General features: G+C 38.0%; 1 protein-coding gene across 16 annotated transcripts in view; it reads left to right on the top strand.

The window, feature by feature from the left end:
* The window catches only part of SYNRG (synergin gamma), a 95,752-nt gene that overhangs the window by 16,831 nt on the left and 58,807 nt on the right, over positions 1-20,114 (top strand). For all 16 annotated transcript variants that reach the window (XM_040455145.1, XM_040455144.1, XM_040455157.1 and 13 more), the window contains exons 4-6: positions 17,080-17,210; positions 17,850-17,955; positions 18,487-18,598. In XM_040455145.1, the coding sequence (XP_040311079.1) occupies positions 17,080-17,210; positions 17,850-17,955; positions 18,487-18,598 (349 nt within the window). The remainder of the gene's footprint in view (positions 1-17,079; positions 17,211-17,849; positions 17,956-18,486; positions 18,599-20,114) is intronic.

Below are 20,114 nucleotides of genomic sequence, written 5' to 3'. Positions count from 1 at the left end.
GAACCAGCCCTGCATCCCAGGAATGAATCCCACTTGATCATGGTGAATAATTCTTTTTATATGCCGTTGAATTCGATTTGCTAGTATCTTATTGAGAATTTTTGCATCCATATTCATCAGGGATATTGGCCTGTAGTTCTCTTTTTTTACTGGGTCTCTGTCTGGTTTAGGAATCAAAGTAATACTGGCTTCATAGAATGAGTCTGGAAGTTTTCCTTCCCTTTCTATTTCTTGGAATAGCTTGAGAAGGATAGGTATTATCTCTGCTTTAAACGTCTGGTAGAACTCCCCTGGGAAGCCATCTGGTCCTGGACTCTTATTTGTTGGGAGATTTTTGATAACCGATTCAATTTCTTCGCTGGTTATGGGTCTGTTCAAGCTTTCTATTTCCTCCTGATTGAGTTTTGGAAGAGTGTGGGTGTTCAGGAATTTGTCCATTTCTTCCAGGTTGTCCAATTTGTTGGCATATAATTTTTCATAGTATTCCCTGATAATTGTTTGTATCTCTGAGGGATTGGTTGTAATAATTCCATTTTCATTCATGATTTTATCTATTTGGGTCCTCTCCCTTTTCTTTTTGAGAAGCCTGGCTAGAGGTTTGTCAATTTTGTTTATGTTTTCAAAAAACCAACTCTTGGTTTCGTTGATCTGCTCTACAGTTTTTTTAGATTCTATATTGTTTATTTCTGCTCTGATCTTTATTATTTCTCTTCTTCTGCTGGGTTTAGGCTGCCTTTGCTGTTCTGCTTCTATTTCCTTTAGGTGTGCTGTTAGATTTTGTATTTGGGATTTTTCTTGTTTCTTGAGATAGGCCTGGATTGCAATGTATTTTCCTCTCAGGACTGCCTTCGCTGCGTCCCAAAGCGTTTGGATTGTTGTATTTTCATTTTCGTTTGTTTCCATATATTTTTTAATTTCTTCTCTAATTGCCTGGTTGACCCACTCATTCGTTAGTAGGGTGTTCTTTAACCTCCATGCTTTTGGAGGTTTTCCAGACTTTTTTCTGTGGTTGATTTCAAGCTTCATAGCATTGTGGTCTGAAAGTATGCATGGTATGATTTCAATTCTTGTAAACTTATGAAGGGCTGTTTTGTGACCCAGTATATGATCTATCTTGGAGAATGTTCCATGTGCACTCGAGAAGAAAGTATATTCTGTTGCTTTGGGATGCAGAGTTCTAAATATATCTGTCAAGTCCATCTGATCCAATGTCTCATTCAGGGCCCTTGTTTCTTTATTGACCGTGTGTCTAGATGATCTATCCATTTCTGTAAGTGGGGTGTTAAAGTCCCCTGCAATTACCACATTCTTCTCAATAAGGTTGCTTATGTTTATGAGTAGTTGTTTTATATATTTGGGCACTCCGGTATTCGGCGCATAGACATTTATAATTGTTAGCTCTTCCTGATGGATAGACCCTGTCACTATTATATAATGTCCTTCTTCATCTCTTGTTACAGCCTTTAATTTAAAGTCTAGTTTGTCTGATATAAGTATGGCTACTCCAGCTTTCTTTTGGCTTCCAGTAGCATGATAAATAGTTCTCCATCCCCTCACTCTCAATCTAAAGGTGTCCTCAGATCTAAAATGAGTCTCTTGTAGACAGCAGATAGATGGGTCTTGTTTTTTTATCCATTCTGATACCCTATGTCTTTTGGTTGGCGCATTCAATCCATTTACATTCAGTGTTATTATAGAAAGATGTGGGTTTAGAGTCATTGTGATGTCTGTATGTTTTATGCTTGTAGTGATGTCTCTGGTACTTTGTCTCACAGGGTCCCCCTTAGCATCTCTTGTAGGGCTGGTTTAGTGGTGACGAATTCCTTCAGTTTTTGTTTGTTTGGGAAGACCTTTATCTCTCCTTCTATTCTAAATGACAGACTTGCTGGATAAAGGATTCTCGGCTGCATATTTTTTCTGTCTAGCACACTGAAAATCTCGTGCCAATTCTTTCTGGCCTGCCAAGTTTCAAAAGAGAGATCAGTCACGAGTCTTATAGGTCTCCCTTTATATGTGAGGGCACGTTTACCCCTTGCTGCTTTCAGAATTTTCTCTTTATCCTTGTATTTTGCCAGTTTCACTATGATATGTCGTGCAGAAGATCGATTCAAGTTACGTCTGAAGGGAGTTCTCTGTGCCTCTTGGATTTCAATGCCTTTTTCCTTCCCCACTTCAGGGAAGTTCTCAGCTATTATTTCTTCAAGTACCCCTTCAGCACCTTTCCCTCTCTCTTCCTCCTCTGGGATACCAATTATACGTATATTATTTCTTTTAAGTGTATCACTTAGTTCTCTAATTTTCCCCTCATACTCCTGGATTTTTTTTATCTCTCTTTTTCTCAGCTTCCTCTTTTTCCATAACTTTATCTTCTAGTTCACCTATTCTCTCCTCTGCCTCTTCAATCTGAGCCGTGGTGTTTTCCATTTTGTTATGCATTTCGTTTAAAGCGTTTTTCAGCTCCTCGTGACTGTTCCTTAGTCCCTTGATCTCTGTAGCAAGAGATTCTCTGCTGTCAGCTATACTGTTCTCAAGCCCAGCGATTAATTTTACGACTATTATTCTAAATTCACTTTCTGTTATATTATTTAAATCCTTTTTGATCAGCTCATTAGCTGTTGTTATTTCCTGGAGATTCTTCTGAGGGGAATTCTTCCGCTTGGTCATTTTGGATAGTCCCTGGTGTGGTGAGGACCTGCAGGGCACTTCCCCTGTGCTGTGGTGTATAACTGGAGTTGGTGGGCGGAGCCGCAGTCCGACCTGATGTCTGCCCCCAGCCCACCGCTGGGGCCACTGTCAGACTGTTGCGTGCCTTCTCTTCCCCTCTCCTAGGGGCGGGATTCACTGTGGGGTGGGGTGGCCCATCTGGGCTACTTGCACACTGCCAGGCTTGTGATGCTGGGGATCTGGCGTCTTAGCTGGGGTGGGTAGGCAAGGTGCACAGGGTCAGGAGGGGCAGGCTTAGCTTGCTTCTCCTTAGGTGATCCACTTCAGGAGGGGCCCTGTGGCAGCGGGAGGGAGTCAGATCCGCTGCCGGAGGTTTGGCTCCGCAGAAGCGCAGAGTTGGGTGTTTGTGCGGAGCGAGCAAGTTCCCTGGCAGGAACTGGTTCTCTTTGGGATTTTGGCTGGGGGATGGGCGGGGGAGATGGCGCTGGCGAGCGCCTTTGTTCCCCACCAAACTGAGCTCTGTCGTCCGGGGGCTCAGCAGCTCTCCCTCCCTTTGTCCTCCAGCCTTTCCGCTTTCTGAGCAGAGCTGTTAACTTATGACCTCCCAGACGCTAAGTCGCGCTTGCTGTCGGAACACAGTCCGTCAGGCCCCTCCGCTTTTTGCAAGCCAGACTCGGGGGGCTCTGCTTGGCCGGCGAGCCGCCCCTCCGCCCCGGCTCCCTCCCGCCAGTCCGTGGAGCGCGCACCGCCTCGCCGCCCTTCCTACCCTTTCCGTGGGCCTCTCGTCTGCGCTTGGCTCCGGCGACTCCGTTCTGCTAATCCTCTGGCGGTTTTCTGGGTTATTTAGGCAGGTGTAGGTGGAATCTAAGTGATCAGCAGGACGCGCGGTGAGCCCAGCGTCCTCCTACGCCACCATCTTTGAATCCGTCTACGGTGTTATTTTTTAAGTAAACATATTCATTCACAAATCAGCCAGAATAAAAAGTTTCCATACTGTTAAAAAATATTTTCATGCCATATATTTTGATTTTACCCAGTTATTTAAAATTTTCTATTTCAGTGCGTTTATCATGTATAAACACATATATATGATTTATAAATAAGTAATATTTGGGATTTATAAGCAGAATTTAAGTTGAAACTTGTTATGTTGAAGTTGTATAGGCAAATGAGGCTTCATTTGTATGTAAAGATTTGGGAGGACTTTTGGAATCATTCCTTATTCCTCTCTAATAGAAAGAAATCGGAATAAATTGAGCTTTTGTAGGTTTTTTTTTTTTTTAACGTTTATTCGTTTTGAGTGGAAGAGAGTGCGCATTCACAAGCAGGGAGGGACAGAGAGAGAGAATCCCAAGCAGGCTCCACGCTTAGCACAGATGTGGGTCTCGATCTCACCATGACATCATGACCTGAGCCAAAAACAAGATTTGGACGCTTAACCAGCCGAGCCACCCAGGCACCCTGAACTTTTGTAGGTTTTAAATCCGTGTTACTCAGTTTTTGCTAGGTTATGCTGTAGAAAAAGCAATCCCAAAGTCTCTGACTTACAAAAACAAAGGCATGTCCTTTGAAGGTTGGCTATGACCCCGCTCTGTGTTCTCTTTATCCTGAGACTCTTACCTAGGACATCCCAGACTTTTGGCATAGGGCAAAGAGATGGCCAAACGCTGTTATAACTTTTAAAGCTTCTTCTCAGAGGTTGCATTCATTAGTCACTTCTACTTACCAAAGTAGTGTGACCAAAACGAACATCAGTAAGGGGAAGAACATACCAGGAAGAATGCACATCACATAGGAATGTGTAATCTTAGAGTAAAGGCAGCAAATAACTGGAAACAGTTTACCAGAGAATGCAATATTATGTTTTTTATTGAAAAGTGTACAGTATAATGATTAAATAATTCTATACAGGGAGCCTGCTTGGGATTCTCTCCCTTTCTCTCTGCCTCTCCCCCACTTGTGTGCTATCTCTCTCTCTCAAAATAAATAAACTAAAAAGAAAACAATTCTATACATTACTCAGTGCTCATCAAGATAAGTGTACTCTTGATCCCCTTTTTTCCAACCCTCCTCCCAGCCACCTCCATCTAGCAACCACTAGTTCCCTTTATTTATTTAAAATTTTTTTACATTTATTTATTTTTGAGAGAGAGAGAAAGACAGAGAGAGGGAGGGAGGGGCAGAGAGAGATGGAGACACAGAACCCGAAGCAGGCTCCAGGCTCTGAGCTGTCAGCACAGAGCCCCGTGCGGGGCTCAAACCCATGAACTGCGAGATCATGACCTGAGCTGAAGTCAGACACTTGACTGACTGAGCCACCCAGGCACCCCTAGTTCTCTTTATTTAAGAGTCTGTTTTGGGCACCTGGCTGGCGCAGTCGGTTACCGTCTGACTTCGGCTCAGGTCATGATCTCACGGTCTGTGAGTTCAAGCCCCGCGTCCGGCTCTGTGCTGACAGCTCAGAGCCTGGACCCTGTTTCAGATTCTGTGTCTCCCTCTCTCTCTGCCCCTCCCCCACTCATGCTCTGTCTCTCTCTGCCTCTCAAAAATAAAGAAAACTAATAAAAAATTTTTTTAAAAAAGACTGTTTTTTGGATTGTCTCTCTTTTCTTTCTTTTCTCTTTTTTTTTTTTTTTCTTGGTTGGGGGTGGTGGAGGGAGCTGTTCCTTTGTTCTGTTTCTTAAATTCCACATATGAGTGAAATCATGTAGTATTTGTGTTTCTCTGAGTGACTTGTTTCACTTGGCATTATAATCCCTAGGGTCTTTCTATATCATTACAAATGGCAAGATCTCATTCTTTTTTTTGGCTGAGTAATATTACATTTTATATATATGTGTATATATATATATATATATATATATATGATGTCATATATATGTATATTACATCTCTATCAGTAGACACTTGGGCTGCTTTCATATCTTGGCTATTGTAAATAATGCAGCACTAAACATGGGAGTGCATAGTGTTTTCATTTTCTTTGGATAAAAAATACCCAGTAGTGGAATTCCTGGATCATATGGTAACTCTATTTTTAATTTTTTGAGGAACCTCCATACTGTTTTCCACAGTGGCTGCACCAATTTGCATTCCCACCAAAGGTGCAGGAAGGTTCCTTTTGCTCCACATCTTGTCAACACTTGTTATTTCTTGTATTTTTTATTTCAGCCATTCTGACTGGTGTGAGGTGATGATCTCATTGTAGTTTTGATTTGCATTTCTCTGATGATAAGGGATGTTGAGCATCTTTTCATGTGTCTGTTGGCCATCTGGATGTCTTCCTTGGAAAAATGTCTATTGAGGTCCCATTTTTTTTTTTAATTTTTTTTTTTCAACGTTTATTTATTTTTGGGACAGAGAGAGACAGAGCATGAACGGGGGAGGGGCAGAGAGAGAGGGAGACACAGAATCGGAAACAGGCTCCAGGCTCTGAGCCATCAGCCCAGAGCCCGACGCGGGGCTCGAACCCACAGACCGCGAGATCGTGACCTGGCTGAAGTCGGACGCTTAACCGACTGCGCCACCCAGGCGCCCCTATTGAGGTCCCATTTTTAATGGCCTTGTTGTTTTTATGGTATTGAAGTATATAAGTTCTTTATGTAGTACTTTGGATATTAACCCCTTATCGGGTATATTATTTGCAAGTATCTTCTTACATTCAGTAGGTTGCCTTTTCATTTTGTTGATGATTTCCTTTGCTTTGCACAAGATATTTATTTTGGCGTAGTCCCAAAAGTTTAATTTTCCTTTTGTTTCCCTTGCCTGAGGGGACATATCTAGAAAAATGTTTCTGTGGCCAATTTCAAAGAAATTATTGCCTATGTTTTCTTCTAGGAGTTTTACAGTTTCAGGTCTTAAATTTAGGTCTTCAATCCATTTTGAACTTATTTTTCTGTATGGTGTAAGAAAGTGGCCCAGTTTCATTATTTTGCATGTAGCTGTCCAGTTTCCTAGCACCATTTGTTGGAGAGGCTGTCTTTTCCCTATTGTATGAACTTGCCTCTTTTATTGTAGATTAACTGACTATATAAGCATGGGTTTATTTCTAGGAGCTCTGTCCTGTTCCAGTTGATCTTTATGTCACTTTTTGTACTGGTACCATATTGTTTTGATTACTACAGCTTTGTAATATATCTTGAAATTTGGGATTGTGATACCTCCAGCTTTCTCAAGATTGCTTTGGCAAATAGAGCTCTTTCGTGGTTCCATATAAGTACATTTTAGTATATTATTTGTTCTAGTTCTCTGAAAAAATGTTGGTATTTTGATAGGGATTGCATTGAATCTGAAGGTTGCTTTGGGTAATATGAATATTTTAACAACATTAATTCTTCCAATCTATGAGCTTGGACTATCTTTCCATTTGTTTGTGTCATCTTCAGTTACTTTTATCAGTATCTTATAGTTTTCAGAGTATGAGTCTTTTGCCTCCTTGTTTAAATTTATTCCTAGGTATTTTATGACTTCTGGTGTAATTGTAAATGAGATTGTTTTCTTCATTTCTTTCTGCTACTTCCATTATTAGTGTGTAGAAAAGCAACGGTTTTCTGTATATTAATTTTGTATCCTGAAACTTTACTGAGTTCATTTATCAGTTATCATAGTTTTTTGGTGGACTCTTTAGGGTTTCCTATTGATAGTATCATGTCATCTGCAAATAGTGGCAGTTTTACTTCTTCCTTGTTTTGGATGCTTTTTATTTCTTTTTCTTCTCTGTTTGCTGTGACTAAGACTCCCAATACTATGTTGAATAAAAGTGGTGAGAATGAATACTCTTGTCTCAGTTTTTCACTGTTGAATATAGCTGTGGGTTTTGGGTATATGGCCTTTATTATGTTGAGATATGTTCCCTCTAAACACATTTTGTTGAGTTTTTACTAATGAATGGATGTTGTATTTTGTCAAGTGCTTTTTCTCCTTCTACTGAAATTATCATACGGTTTTTATCCTTTCTCTTGTTAATGTGATTTATCAGTGTTGATTGCAGATATTGAGCCACTCTTACATCCCTGGAATAAACCCCATTTGATCATGGTGAATGATTTTTTTAATGTGTTGTTAGATTTGGTTTGCTAATATTTTGTTGAGGATTTTTATATCTATGTTTTGCAGACATATTTGCCTATAGTTTTCTCTCTCTCTCTCTCTTTTGTTTTGTTTTTGTTTTTGTTTTTGTTTTTGTTTTTGTTTTTTGGTAGTGACTTTATCTAGTTTTGGTATATGGGTAATCCTGGCCTCATAGAATGAAATTGGAAGCTTTCCTTCCTGTTCTATTTTTTGGAATTGTTTGAGAAGAATAGGCATTAACTCTTCTTTAAATGTTTGGTAGAATTCACCTGTGAAGCTGTCTGGTCCTGGACTTCTGTTTTTTTGGGGAGTTTTTGATCACTGATTCAATTTCATTGCAAGTAATCAGTGTTCAAATTTTCTATTTCTTCTTTCTCATTCAGTTTTAGAATGTTACATATTCCTAGGAATTTATCCATTTCTTGTAGGTTGCCCATTTGTTGATATATAATTTTTCATAGTATTCTCTTATAATCCTTTGTGTGGTTTTTTTCTCCTTCATTTCTGGCTTTATTTATTTAGAGTCTTCCCTTTTTTCTTGGTGAGTCTGGCTAAAGGTTTATCAATTTTGTTTACCTTTTGAAAGAACCAGCTCCTGGTGTCATTAATCTGTTCTATTGGGTTGTTGTTTTGTTTTTTTGTTTTTTTTTTCAGTCTCTATTTCACTTATTTCTGCTGTAATCTTTATTATTTCCTTCCTTTTACTGTCTTTGGGCTTTTTTTTTTTTTTCCTAGTTTCTTCAGATGTAAGGTTAGGTTATTTATTTGAGATTTTTCTGGTTTCTTGATGTAAGACTATATTGCTATAATCTTCCCTCTTAGAACAGCTTTTGCTGCATCCCAAAGATTTTGGACAATTGTGTTTTCATTTTCATTTGTCTCCATCTATTTTGAGATTTCCTCTTTGATTACTTGATTGACCCATTCATTGTTAAGTATGTTATTTAGTCTCCATATATTTGTTTTTTTTTTTTTTTTTTTTTTTTTTTTTTTCAGATTTTTGCTTGTAGTTGATTGTTAGTTTCATACTGTTGTGTTTGGAAAAACTGCATAATATGATTTCAGTTTTTTTAATTTATTGAGATTTGTGGACTAATATGTCATCTGTCCTGGGGAATGTTTCATGTGCACTTGAAAAGAATGTGTAGTCCACTGTCTTGGGGCCAAATGTTCCGAATATGTCTGTTAGATCCCTCTGATCCACGTGTCATTCAGAGCTACTGTTTCCTTGTTGATTTCTCTCTGGATGATCTCTACATGGATGTAAGTGGAGTGTTAAAGTCTCTTACTATTTTTGTATTACTGTCAATTTTTTCCCTTTATGTCTGTTAATATTTGCTTTATGTATTTAGGTACTTCTATGTTGTGTATAGGTATTGGCAATTGTTATATTCCCTTGTTGTCCTTTTGTCTCTTGTTAAAGTCTGTCTTGTACGATGAAAAGAAAGCTAAGGTAACAACATTTACACTTCCATTTGCATGGCAAATGTTTTTACATCCCTTATTACTTTCAGTCTGCATGTATCTTTAGCTCTGAAGTGAGTCTTTTGTAGGCAGCATATAAATGGATCTTGTTTTTTATCCATTCAGTCGCCCTATGTTTTTTGATTTGAAAGTTTAGTCCATTTACATTTAAAGTAATTACCAAGGGGCTCTTGGCTGGCTCAGTCAGTAAAGCATGCAACTCTTAATCTTAGGGTTGTGAGTTCAAGCTCCCTGTTGGACATAGAGCTTACTTTAAAAAAATAAAACAGGGGCGCCTGGGTGGCTCAGTCGGTTAAGCGTCTGACTCTGGCTCAGGTCATAATCTCACGGTCCGTGAGTTTGAGCCCCACGTCGGGCTCTGTGCTAACAGCTCAGAGCCTGGAGCCTGTTTCAGATTCTGTGTCTCCCTCTCTCTCTGAGCCTCCCCCATTCATGCTCTGTCTCTCCCTGTCTCAAAAATAAATATAAACGTTAAAAAAAAATTTTTTTTTTAAATAAAACGGGCACCTGGGTGGCTCAGTCGGTTAAGTGTCCGACTTTGGCTGAGGTCATGATCTCGCAGTTTGTGAGTTCGAGCCCCACATTGGGCTCTGTGCTGACAACTCAGAGCCTGGAGCCTGCTTCAGATTCTGTGTCTCCTCCTCTCTCTGCCCCTCCCATGCTCATGCTCTGTCTCTCTCTGTCTCTCAATAATAAACGTTAAAAAATAAATAAATAAAATAAAATAATTATTGATAGGCATGTACTCATTGCCATTTTGTTACTTCTTTATGATTGTTTTTGTCATTCTTTGTTCCTTTTTCTCTTGCTCTTTTTCCTTGTGGTTTGATGGCTTTCTTTAGTGTTATGTTTGGATTCTTCTCTATTTTTTTCTATTATAGGTTTTTGATTTCTGGTTACCATTAGGTTCTTTTATAACATGTTTTGCGTGTAGCAGTCTATATGAAGTTGATGGTCACTTAAGTTTGAGCCCATACTAATAGCACTAGATTTTTACTCCCCACCCCCACGTTTTATGAATACAATGTCATATTTTACATCCTTCTATTTTGCAAATCACTTGACTGATTCTTATAATTCTCTTTACTGCTTTTGAGCTTTAACCTCCATGCTGGTTTTATAAGTGATTAATCTGCTTTTATTATATGTTTGTATTTACCTGTGAAATTGTTTTCCTCTCATAATTTTCTTACTTCTGATTATGGCTTTTTTTTTTCTTTCCAAAGAATTCCCTTTAACATTTCTTGTAAGGCTGGTTTAGTGATGAAGTCCTTTAACTTCTGTGTGTTTGGGGAACTCTTTATTGCTCCTATTCTGAATAATAACCTTACTGGGTAGAGTATGTCGTTCACAGGATTTTTTCTTTCAGCACTTTGAGTTTGAGTATTTCATGCCACTCACTTCTGGCCTGCAAAGTGTCTGCTGAAAAGTCAGCTGATAGCTTTATGTAAACTGTTTTCTTCTGATGTTTTTAAAATTCTCTCTTTATCACTACTTTTTAAATTATTGTGTGCCTTGGTGTGGACCTTCTTGGGTTCCTCTTATTGGGGGCTCTCTTATTTCTGGATCTGGATGTCTGTTTCCTTCCACAGATTAGGGAAGTTTTCAGGTATTATTTCTTCAAATAAGTTTTCTGACCTCTTCTCTCTGTCTTCTCCTTCTGGGATCCCTGTACAGCGAATGTTACTACGCTTGATGATGTCACAGAGTTTGCTGAACCTGTTTTTATTTTTTTTATTACTCTGTTGTTTCTCCTGTTCAGCTTGGTTGCATTCCATTACTCTGTCTTCCAGGTTGCTGATCCATTCTTCTGCTTCCTCTAATCTGCTGTTGATTTCTCCAAGTGTATGTTTAAATTTCAGTTACTGAATTCTTTAGCCCTGACTGGTTCTTTTTTATATTTTCTATATCTTCATTGATGGTCTCACTTAGATTCTCACTATTTTCTCAAGCCCAGAGAGTATCTTTGTGACCATTACTTTGAATTCTTCATCAGGCATATTGCTTATTTCCATCTCATTTGGCTCCCCTCCTACCCCTTTTGATGTGGTTTTCTCTCTGTAATTCACTGTGGAAGGTCTATTCTGTCAGTCTGCAGGTTGTTTTCAGAATTAGTCACATAGATGTAGCTCCTGTCTTGATGTGCCCATGGGAGGAGGTGAGCTCTGGAGCCTCCTACTCTGCTATCTTTCCCAAACTACTCCCATTCTGGTTTGTTGTTGTTGTTTGTTTGTTTGTTTTGTTTTTTCCTTATGCAGGCTCTACACCCAATGTGGGGCTTGAACTTGTGACCCTGAGATCAAGTCGTATGCTCTACCAACCGAGTCAGCCAGGTGTCCCCTGGTGTTTTTGGTTTTGTTTTCTTTTTTGTTTTTTTTATAGTAGCTGTCCTAATGTGCGTGAGGTAGTATATCATTGTAGTTTTGGTTTTCATTTCTCTAGTAAATGATGTTGAGTATCTTTTCATGCGGTTATTGGCCATTTGTATATCTTCACTGGAGAAATGTTTAAGTCTTTTGCCCTTCTTTGAATTGGGTTTTTTGTTGGTGAATTAATTGTGAGAGTTGTGTCTATATTTTGGATATTACTCCCTTATCAGATATATGATTTGCAAATGTTTTCTCCCATTCTGTGGGTTTCCCTTTTACTCTGTGGGTAGTGTCTCTTAATGTACAAATTTTTAAAGTTTCATGAAGTCTAAGTTGTTTGTTTTTTCTTTAAACGTTTGGTAGAATTCAATAGCAAAGCCATTAAGTCCAGGACTTTTCTTGTTGGGAGATTTTGATTACTGACTAAATCTGTGTAGCTGTATAACAAGTTCTCCCATGTTATTCTTCTTTTCAAAATTATTTTAACTCTTCTGGTTTATCTGTCTTTGCATATAAGTTTTAGAATAACGTTGCCTATATCTATCTATGAAAAGTCTGGTTGGAGTTTCGATAGGAATTACAGTAAACCTTTTTATCAATTTGGGGAAAATTGACATCTTTAATATGTAGATTCTTGCAATATATGAGCATGGTATGGAATGTCTCTCCATTTGTTTAGATCTTTGATTTCTGTCATCAGCACTGTATAGTTTTTGGCATTTAAGTTCCTTAAATTTTTTGTTAGATTTACATCTAAGTTTTTGAGTAATTATAAATGGCATTGTAGTTTTTATTTCAATGTTCTGTTCATTGCCAGTATATAGAAATGTGGTTGATTTGGGCATACTTGTTTTGTAACCTGCAACCTTGCTGAACTCACTTATTCTAGGAATTTTTTTGTAGATTCCTTGGAATTTTCTATGGAGATAGTCTTGTCCTTTCATCAAATGTTAACATGCTGTATATGCTTCACATTTTTAAAAGAAATGAACAAAACAGTTGTAATTTCCTTCTTCTGCTTCCCCAGAGATAGTTATCACTATCATGAATTAAGTGCTTAGTGTTTTCATATGTCTTCTTGTACTTCTCCTGTTTTACATGTTTGAATATTCATGAATATTATATATTGTCCAGGTTTTAAAAGTTTATGTAAGCATGTACCCTTCTGCATTTGAGTTTTTTAGTTGACATTGTTTTGCCCCAGAATTTATCCCTGTTATAGAGTGCTGCCAAATATATTCATATAGCTACTGTGTAGTGTTCCACTGCATGAGTATATATTCTTCTGTTGGTGGACATGTAAGTTGCTTCCAATTTGTTGCTATTTGTTTTGTTTTTATTGATTTCTAAGAGTTCATTATATATTCCAGATTCTTATCTTTGTAGTTATTTGTGTTGCCAATATCTCCTCCTATACTTTGGCTTGTTTTTTAATTTTTTGGTGAGGTCATGTAGAAGTTAAGTCAGATGGATAAATCATTTATTTTATGGTCTGATCTCTTGTGTGCCTCATTAGACCTAGTCCTACCCTGCGATCATAATATTATTATTCTTACTAAATCAACCTGGAATTGTTCTGTGCTATCAGATAATGTGAGTCTAAAGGTCTAATTTTATTATTTTCCATTTGAGTAGCCAGTTTTCTCCAAATCATTTATCAATATCCCATTCTTTACTCATTGATTTCCAAAATGCTGTACTATCCAATTTCTCTGGATTAGTTTCTGAGCTCTTCTGTTTGTCCCATTGCTATTTCTGTCTGTCCCTGCATCCATAAGTATCTTGGTCTCCTAATCTAGCCTAAGATAAGCCTTGATATCTGCTAGTGTGGATCCTCCTTGTTCTTCTTTTAAAGAATTATAGCTGTTCATGGTTCTTTCCTCTTCATGATAAGTTTTAAGATCAGCTTGTCAAATTCCACATAAAATCTGCTGGGATTTTTATTGAAACTGACATTTTTAACTTTTTTGGTTTGTGATATCTCTCCAGTCACTCAAATCTTCAGTAGCCTTCAATATTCTTCATCTTGGGAGTGAACTTCTTTATCTTGAATGTCTTTAGCAGTTGATTGGATGTATCTCAGATTTCTGAGTTATTTCTTTTGTCCTGTCATTCACCCAGCATAAAACTAATGATTAGTATTTCTTAACCTTTAGGTTTATCTAGATTTTAAAAGAATTAGACTGTATGAATGTATAAACTAACTTTTCAGGAATTCGAAAAAGACAAAATGCCATTTAGCAAGTTTGAATCTTCTTGAAGAACAGAATTTTCTAAATAGGAAGGCAAAGTGTATAATACCTTTCCTTCTTTTATTCTTTATTATTTTTGTGGAATATCTGGTCTGTTAGTCTGTATGAGTTGAGTGGTTTCTTTTGCATTTTATGTGCCTTGGGTAAATGAAGTCAATTTAAAAAGGAACTTAATCCCTCACCACAAAAAAGAAATGGTGATTATGTGACATGATGGAGATATTCATTAATGCTGTGGTGGTAATCATTTTGCAGTATATAAGTGTATCAAATCAATAGGCTGCATACCTTAAAATTACAGTGTTATATCAACTGTAGCTCAGTAAAGCTGGAAAAAGTAAAAAATAAAATAAATTATTTTATTTAAATAAAGCTAGAAAAAAAAAATGTAGTCCTAGGACTATGGTGCTAATTTTTAGCACCAGGAGAACCATGCTGTGATTAAAAGTAAGTATACATTGCCATCCCCACTCAAGATTTACAATAGAGAGTGTTAGTAATTAAGTAATATGTATTACTTATAACTCCTATTGTAAAGTCCTAAAGCCATTCATAAGGCTTCCAAGCTACTACTATTCATTGAGCAGGTATATGCCTAAGCATATGAATAGACACAAAAACAGATTAAAATTTGTTTTAAGTCTGAATCTGTGGTTGTTGTTGGTAATTGGAGAGGCAGCGTAACATAATGATGGAGAATATGCACTTTGGAACCAGAAGCTGCCTGTTTCTAATCTTGGCTCTGTCACTTACAAGCAGTAAGTAAGGTAGTTAACTCTTTTGTACTTCCGTTTCCTCATCTGTAAAATGAGAATAATAGTAGCACCTACTGCATAGGTTTGTTATAAAGATTAAGTTAATTAATATACATAAAACCCTTAGAAGAGTCCCTGGGACATAGTAGGGGCTTCATTAGTGTTATTAATAACATATTAATAACACTATTAATTAATTAACACTAATAATTAATAAGATATTCTTATTAATAAGATTCTTGTTGATCATTATCAGAAATTCTCTAACTCTAAGGATCTTACGTATATTGAGAATAATGTATGTAAATGCCTAATTCTATAGCTGGCATATGGCATGAACACAATAAAATGATACCTATATTATAACTGTTAAGTGTTCATTTTTCTTATCTTAATTCTTAATTCTTTTTTTTTTTTAATTTTTTTTCCAACGTTTATTTATTTTTGGGACAGAGAGAGACAGAGCATGAACGGGGGAGGGGCAGAGAGAGAGGGAGACACAGAATCGGAAACAGGCTCCAGGCTCTGAGCCATCAGCCCAGAGCCCGACGCGGGGCTCGAACTCCCAGACCGCGAGATCGTGACCTGGCTGAAGTCGGACGCTTAACCGACTGCGCCACCCAGGCGCCCCTCTTAATTCTTAATTCTGTATTTGCTTGCAGAATCTTATTTTGTTCCGGGAAAAAAATGGGATCATTATTGTTTTTGAGAGAGTACTTCTTTGTTGTCAGTAACTTTTAATAATTATAATAGCTGCTATTTACTCATATATGCTACACAGTGCTCTAAGTGCTTTACCTATATTATTGGTAATCTCCAATCCTCTGCTATTACAGGGAGATGCACTTTTTTCAAGATTCAGTATGAGGTGACATTTTTTAAGTTTTTTTTCAATGTTTATTTTTGAGAGAGAGAGAGAGAAAGACAGAGAGAGATTATAAGCAGGGGAGGGGCAGAGAGAGAGAGAGAGGGAGACATAGAATCCAAAACAGGCTCCAGGCTCTGAGCTGTCAGCACAGAGCACAACGCAGGGCTTGAACCCATGACCTGTGAGATCATGACCTGAGCCAAAGTCGGATGCTTAACTGACTTAGCCACCCAGATACCCCATGGTGGTATTTTTGATAATTTCTAAAACAAATATTTTGAGGGAAACACTTAACAGGATTTCTTCAACAAACATTGTTAGATTAAAATTGATATCTTAGGGGTGCATGGGTGGCTCAGTCGGTTGGGTGGCTGACTTCAGCTCAGGTCATGATCTCACGGTCTGTGAGTTCAAGCCCCGTGTCGGGCTCTGTGCTGATAGCTCAGAGCCTGGAGCCTGCTTTGGATTCTGTGTCTCCCTCTCTCTCTGCTCCTCCCCTGCTTGTGCTCTATCTCTCTCTGTCTCTCAAAAATAAATAAATGTTAAAAATTTTTTTTAATTTTGATATCTTAGTCTTGTTAAAAAAAAAAAACACTTCACTAAAAATGAATTGATGAAAGTCTGACTATATTAAATCCAATAGTGTAAATATAATCTTTACCTTAAGGTAATTTAACTTTTGGTGGTTTACATTAATTTTATATAAGTAGGGGAGTTGCACTTTATTGCAAACACATTCTTCACTCACTATAACTGAAAGAATCCTGGAATCATAGACTAGACAATCTGGGCAACTAACATAGCTGGATGCATGCAGTCAGGTTTTAGAAGGAAGAGAGGATAGGTTTAGAAGACGCAAGGAGAAATATTCCCCTTTTACAGGAAACGTGGAAGAGAAGCAGCAATCTCCAGATAAGAGGGCTTCCAGGGATAGCCATATTTCAATTAGGGAACAGAAGGGGAGCCTTTCAGGGAGAAGGCTGAGGCATAGGAGAATTTCCACTCAGTGTAAATTATTCATTATCATTCTTATCAGTGCCATCATCATTATTATTAGATTTTGTGATTAGCTATAGTGTGATACTATTTTTACTTCTGGACACTTGAGTAAACTTTATACTGTGGTATTAGTATGTAAGTTATTACTGATTAAATATATTTTGTTTTCTGTATAAGTTTGGCCATCAGGCCTGTGATACTGAACATCAAAATATTCATTATCCTATCATACATATCAGAAAAGCATGTTTTAATCTCATTTTTGGATTAACTACTGTATGCCAGCCTCTTACCTATTGCTGGAAAATACAAAGACAGGTAAGATATGATACCTCTTTTCAAAGAGTAGAATATATCTCGTGTGTGCACGTGTGCTTCCATGCACACACACCCTCAGACTGTTAGCAGTGGTCACATCTCAGACAATGAAGGAAATGAAAGGGGTGAGATAGTAAGGGGAACTTTACATTTTTTGCCTGTGTTTTTTGACTCTATTGTTTAAGAAAGTCCTATAGTTCGTTAATAAAAATATTAAGAAAGAATTTATGGAAGTTATAGTTTTTCTTTGTAATAATTAAGAGGAAGAATTGTATTTTCTAAGCCTTTGTTTCTTTCAGGCAGGGATACCAATGGGGCCAATGCCAGCAGCAGGAATGCCTTACCTTGGACAAACACCGTTCCTGGGAATGCGTCCCCCGGGCCCACAGTACACCCCAGACATGCAGAAGCAGTTCGCTGAAGAGCAGCAGTAAGAGACCTCGGGATTCAAACCTGAGGACACATGATAGCAGTTATTTTAGGAACAGTCACATGGTTTCTAATGCACATTTGAAGCCCAAACAGTCACGTTACCTTTGAGATTCGTGAAATACTTCATTATATATAAGTTGTAAGCAAGGACAGACGTTAGAGAGCCTCGCATTCAACTCTCTAATTTTACATCTAGAGAAAGGGCAGTTCGGAGAAATGAAGCGACTTTGTCAGGCCAGATTACACAATTACTAGCAAATGTAGATGATGCCCAAAGCATTCTTCTTTCTCCTGTGAGACACTGCCTTCCCAAGTTGGAGTTTTCTTTTTTGTCTACTTGCCTGTTTTTTGAGATTACTTTTGAATGCAAAAGATTTGTCTCTTCCCCTTCCAAATTAGACAAGGAATAAATTCATGTCTATAATTTAAGCATATATTTTTTTGGACACCTTTCATATATTTTGAAATTAACATATTGGGGAAATAGTATTGTCATAAGGAAATTAGATCTAATTAGCAATGAAGTTGTTAGTTCTAGAAATGTAAGGCAATACTGCTGAAACTGTTAGAAGTATGAATAGAACACAGTTGATAATGCCCCTGCAGTTAGTTCTTTACTATGTTGCTTTTCCTTCAGAAAACGATTTGAACAGCAACAGAAGCTCTTAGAGGAAGAAAGAAAAAGACGCCAGTTTGAAGAGCAGAAGCAAAAGCTCAGGCTTTTGAGTAGTGTGAAACCCAAGGTAATCTTTTCCACTGCCACAGCGCACACACGCCTTGCATGTGCCTCATGCTCATTCAGTGGATTCTGTCACTGGGGCACAAGCCCAAGCTTATGCTGTGGTTGGTTGATTTTGCTTTATCTGATTCCACAAGTGAAGAATTCTCCTTCTAAGACGCTGTATGGTTGAGGAGGGTGGGCTATCAACCATCATCTTCTCAACTCCTTTTTACTACCACTGGTGTTTGTGATCTTTTCTTGGGAAGGTTAATCATGGATCTTGATATTAATTAATTCAGGATACTTAATATCAGTTGTATCCTGAAGTATTTATAAATGGACCTTTTAATATTTTTTGTATTTTATAGTGTTGTTTTATGCCTTTGGTATACTTATAACACGTACCAGTGTTTTTCTGATTCAGAGAATTCCCTATCAGAAGTATGCGGTAAAAATTTTGAAAATAGACCAATCTCTGTACTTTTAATTTGGGAGGATCTAGGATGAAGTGAGACATACGTGAAGATATATCCATACATTTATTGTCTTCTAGACAGGAGAGAAGAGTAGAGATGATGCTTTGGAAGCCATAAAAGGAAACTTAGATGGGTTTTCCAGAGATGCTAAAATGCATCCTACTCCAGCATCGCACCCTAAGAAACCAGGTAATTTTAATTTAAAATTTTCTTTTGGAGGGGCGCCTGGATGGCTCAATCTGTTGAGCGTCCGATTTCGGCTCAGGTCATGATCTGTGCTGACAGCTCAGAGCCGGGAACCTGCTTCGGATTCTGTCTCCCTCTCTCTGCCCCTCTCTGGCTCGTGCTCCATTTCTCTCTGTCTTTCAGAAATGAATAAACGTTAAAAAAAAATTGTTTTTTATTTTATTTTGGAGGCTCTTGGGTGGCCCAGTCAGTTAACCATCTGGCTCTTGGTTTCAGCTCAGGTCATGATCTCAAGGTTCGTGAGTTTGAGTCCCACATCAGGCTTTGCGCTGGCACTGCAGAGCCTGCTTGGGATTCGCTCTCTCCACCCCTCCCGCTCATGCACACATGTGTTCTCTTTCTCTCTCAAAATAAATAAAACTTAAAAAAACTTTTTTCTTTCATTGGAAGGTGATTTTCTGTGTGTTTAATTGACCAGTATGTGTGGGTATTATGTCAGTGCTCATCTAATCCTTCAAGCTAAGTGAAGATTTGGATGTTTAAAATTTACAGGGGGTTAAGAATAACATATCATTAATAGGTGAAGAGTTGTCAAATCATTCAGCCAACCAAGTACTTTTTTCTACTGGTATATATTACATTAATAAATTTTATCCTAAACCCTTATATTGCAGTACCTTTTATAGATGGGATCAGGAGGGAATAATCTAATATTGGCACAGTAACCAGTTCTTGACTTTCTGGGACAGCTTTAACTCTGTCCTATTAATTTCACTTGTTAGATTATATACTCGGATGCAAAGTAAAATATACAGCAAGATTGAAAAGAGAATGGATATTAGGAATCAGATTGAGTTCAGAGAGGAAAAACATAAGTAAAAATGAAAATTTTAAGCTGAATAAGCTAGTCAAGAAGTAATTTAAAAATAGATTTTGCGGGGCGCCTGGGTGGCGCAGTCGGTTAAGCGTCCGACTTCAGCCAGGTCACGATCTCGCGGTCCGTGAGTTCGAGCCCCGCGTCGGGCTCTGGGCTGATGGCTCAGAGCCTGGAGCCTGTTTCCGATTCTGTGTCTCCCTCTCTCTCTGCCCCTCCCCCATTCATGCTCTGTCTCTCTCTGTCCCAAAAATAAAAATTTAAAAAAACGTTGAAAAAAAAAAATAGATTTTGGAATGCTGAAACTGAACCCTGCGTGGAACTTAGAAGAAGGAGAAGACAGGAGTGGTCATTGTTAGGGCATGTTCTGACCATAGAGAATGACCTTTTTGGACAACTAGGTGTAGTTTAACAATCTCATTGTTAAATAATAAATTGGTGTTTTGATATTTAAATAGACTCATGAGTTCAGTCAACATACATGCAGTTAGTTGCTTCTTATCCAAAAAAATAGTTTTCTGAAGCAAACCCAAGAAGTTTCCAGAGTTTCTCCAGTTAGAGACTTAACCTAGGCCTAAAGTATATAAAAAGAGTTTCCAGCCTTTTACCCACCAAAGTCATCTTTTAATCTCCCCCCGTATCATA

The sequence above is a fragment of the Herpailurus yagouaroundi genome, unplaced genomic scaffold (genome assembly GCF_014898765.1).
Source record: "Herpailurus yagouaroundi ecotype Mexico unplaced genomic scaffold, PumYag 215, whole genome shotgun sequence".
Lineage (NCBI taxonomy): Eukaryota > Metazoa > Chordata > Mammalia > Carnivora > Felidae > Herpailurus > Herpailurus yagouaroundi.
This window is presented reverse-complemented; position numbering and strand designations above follow the sequence as displayed.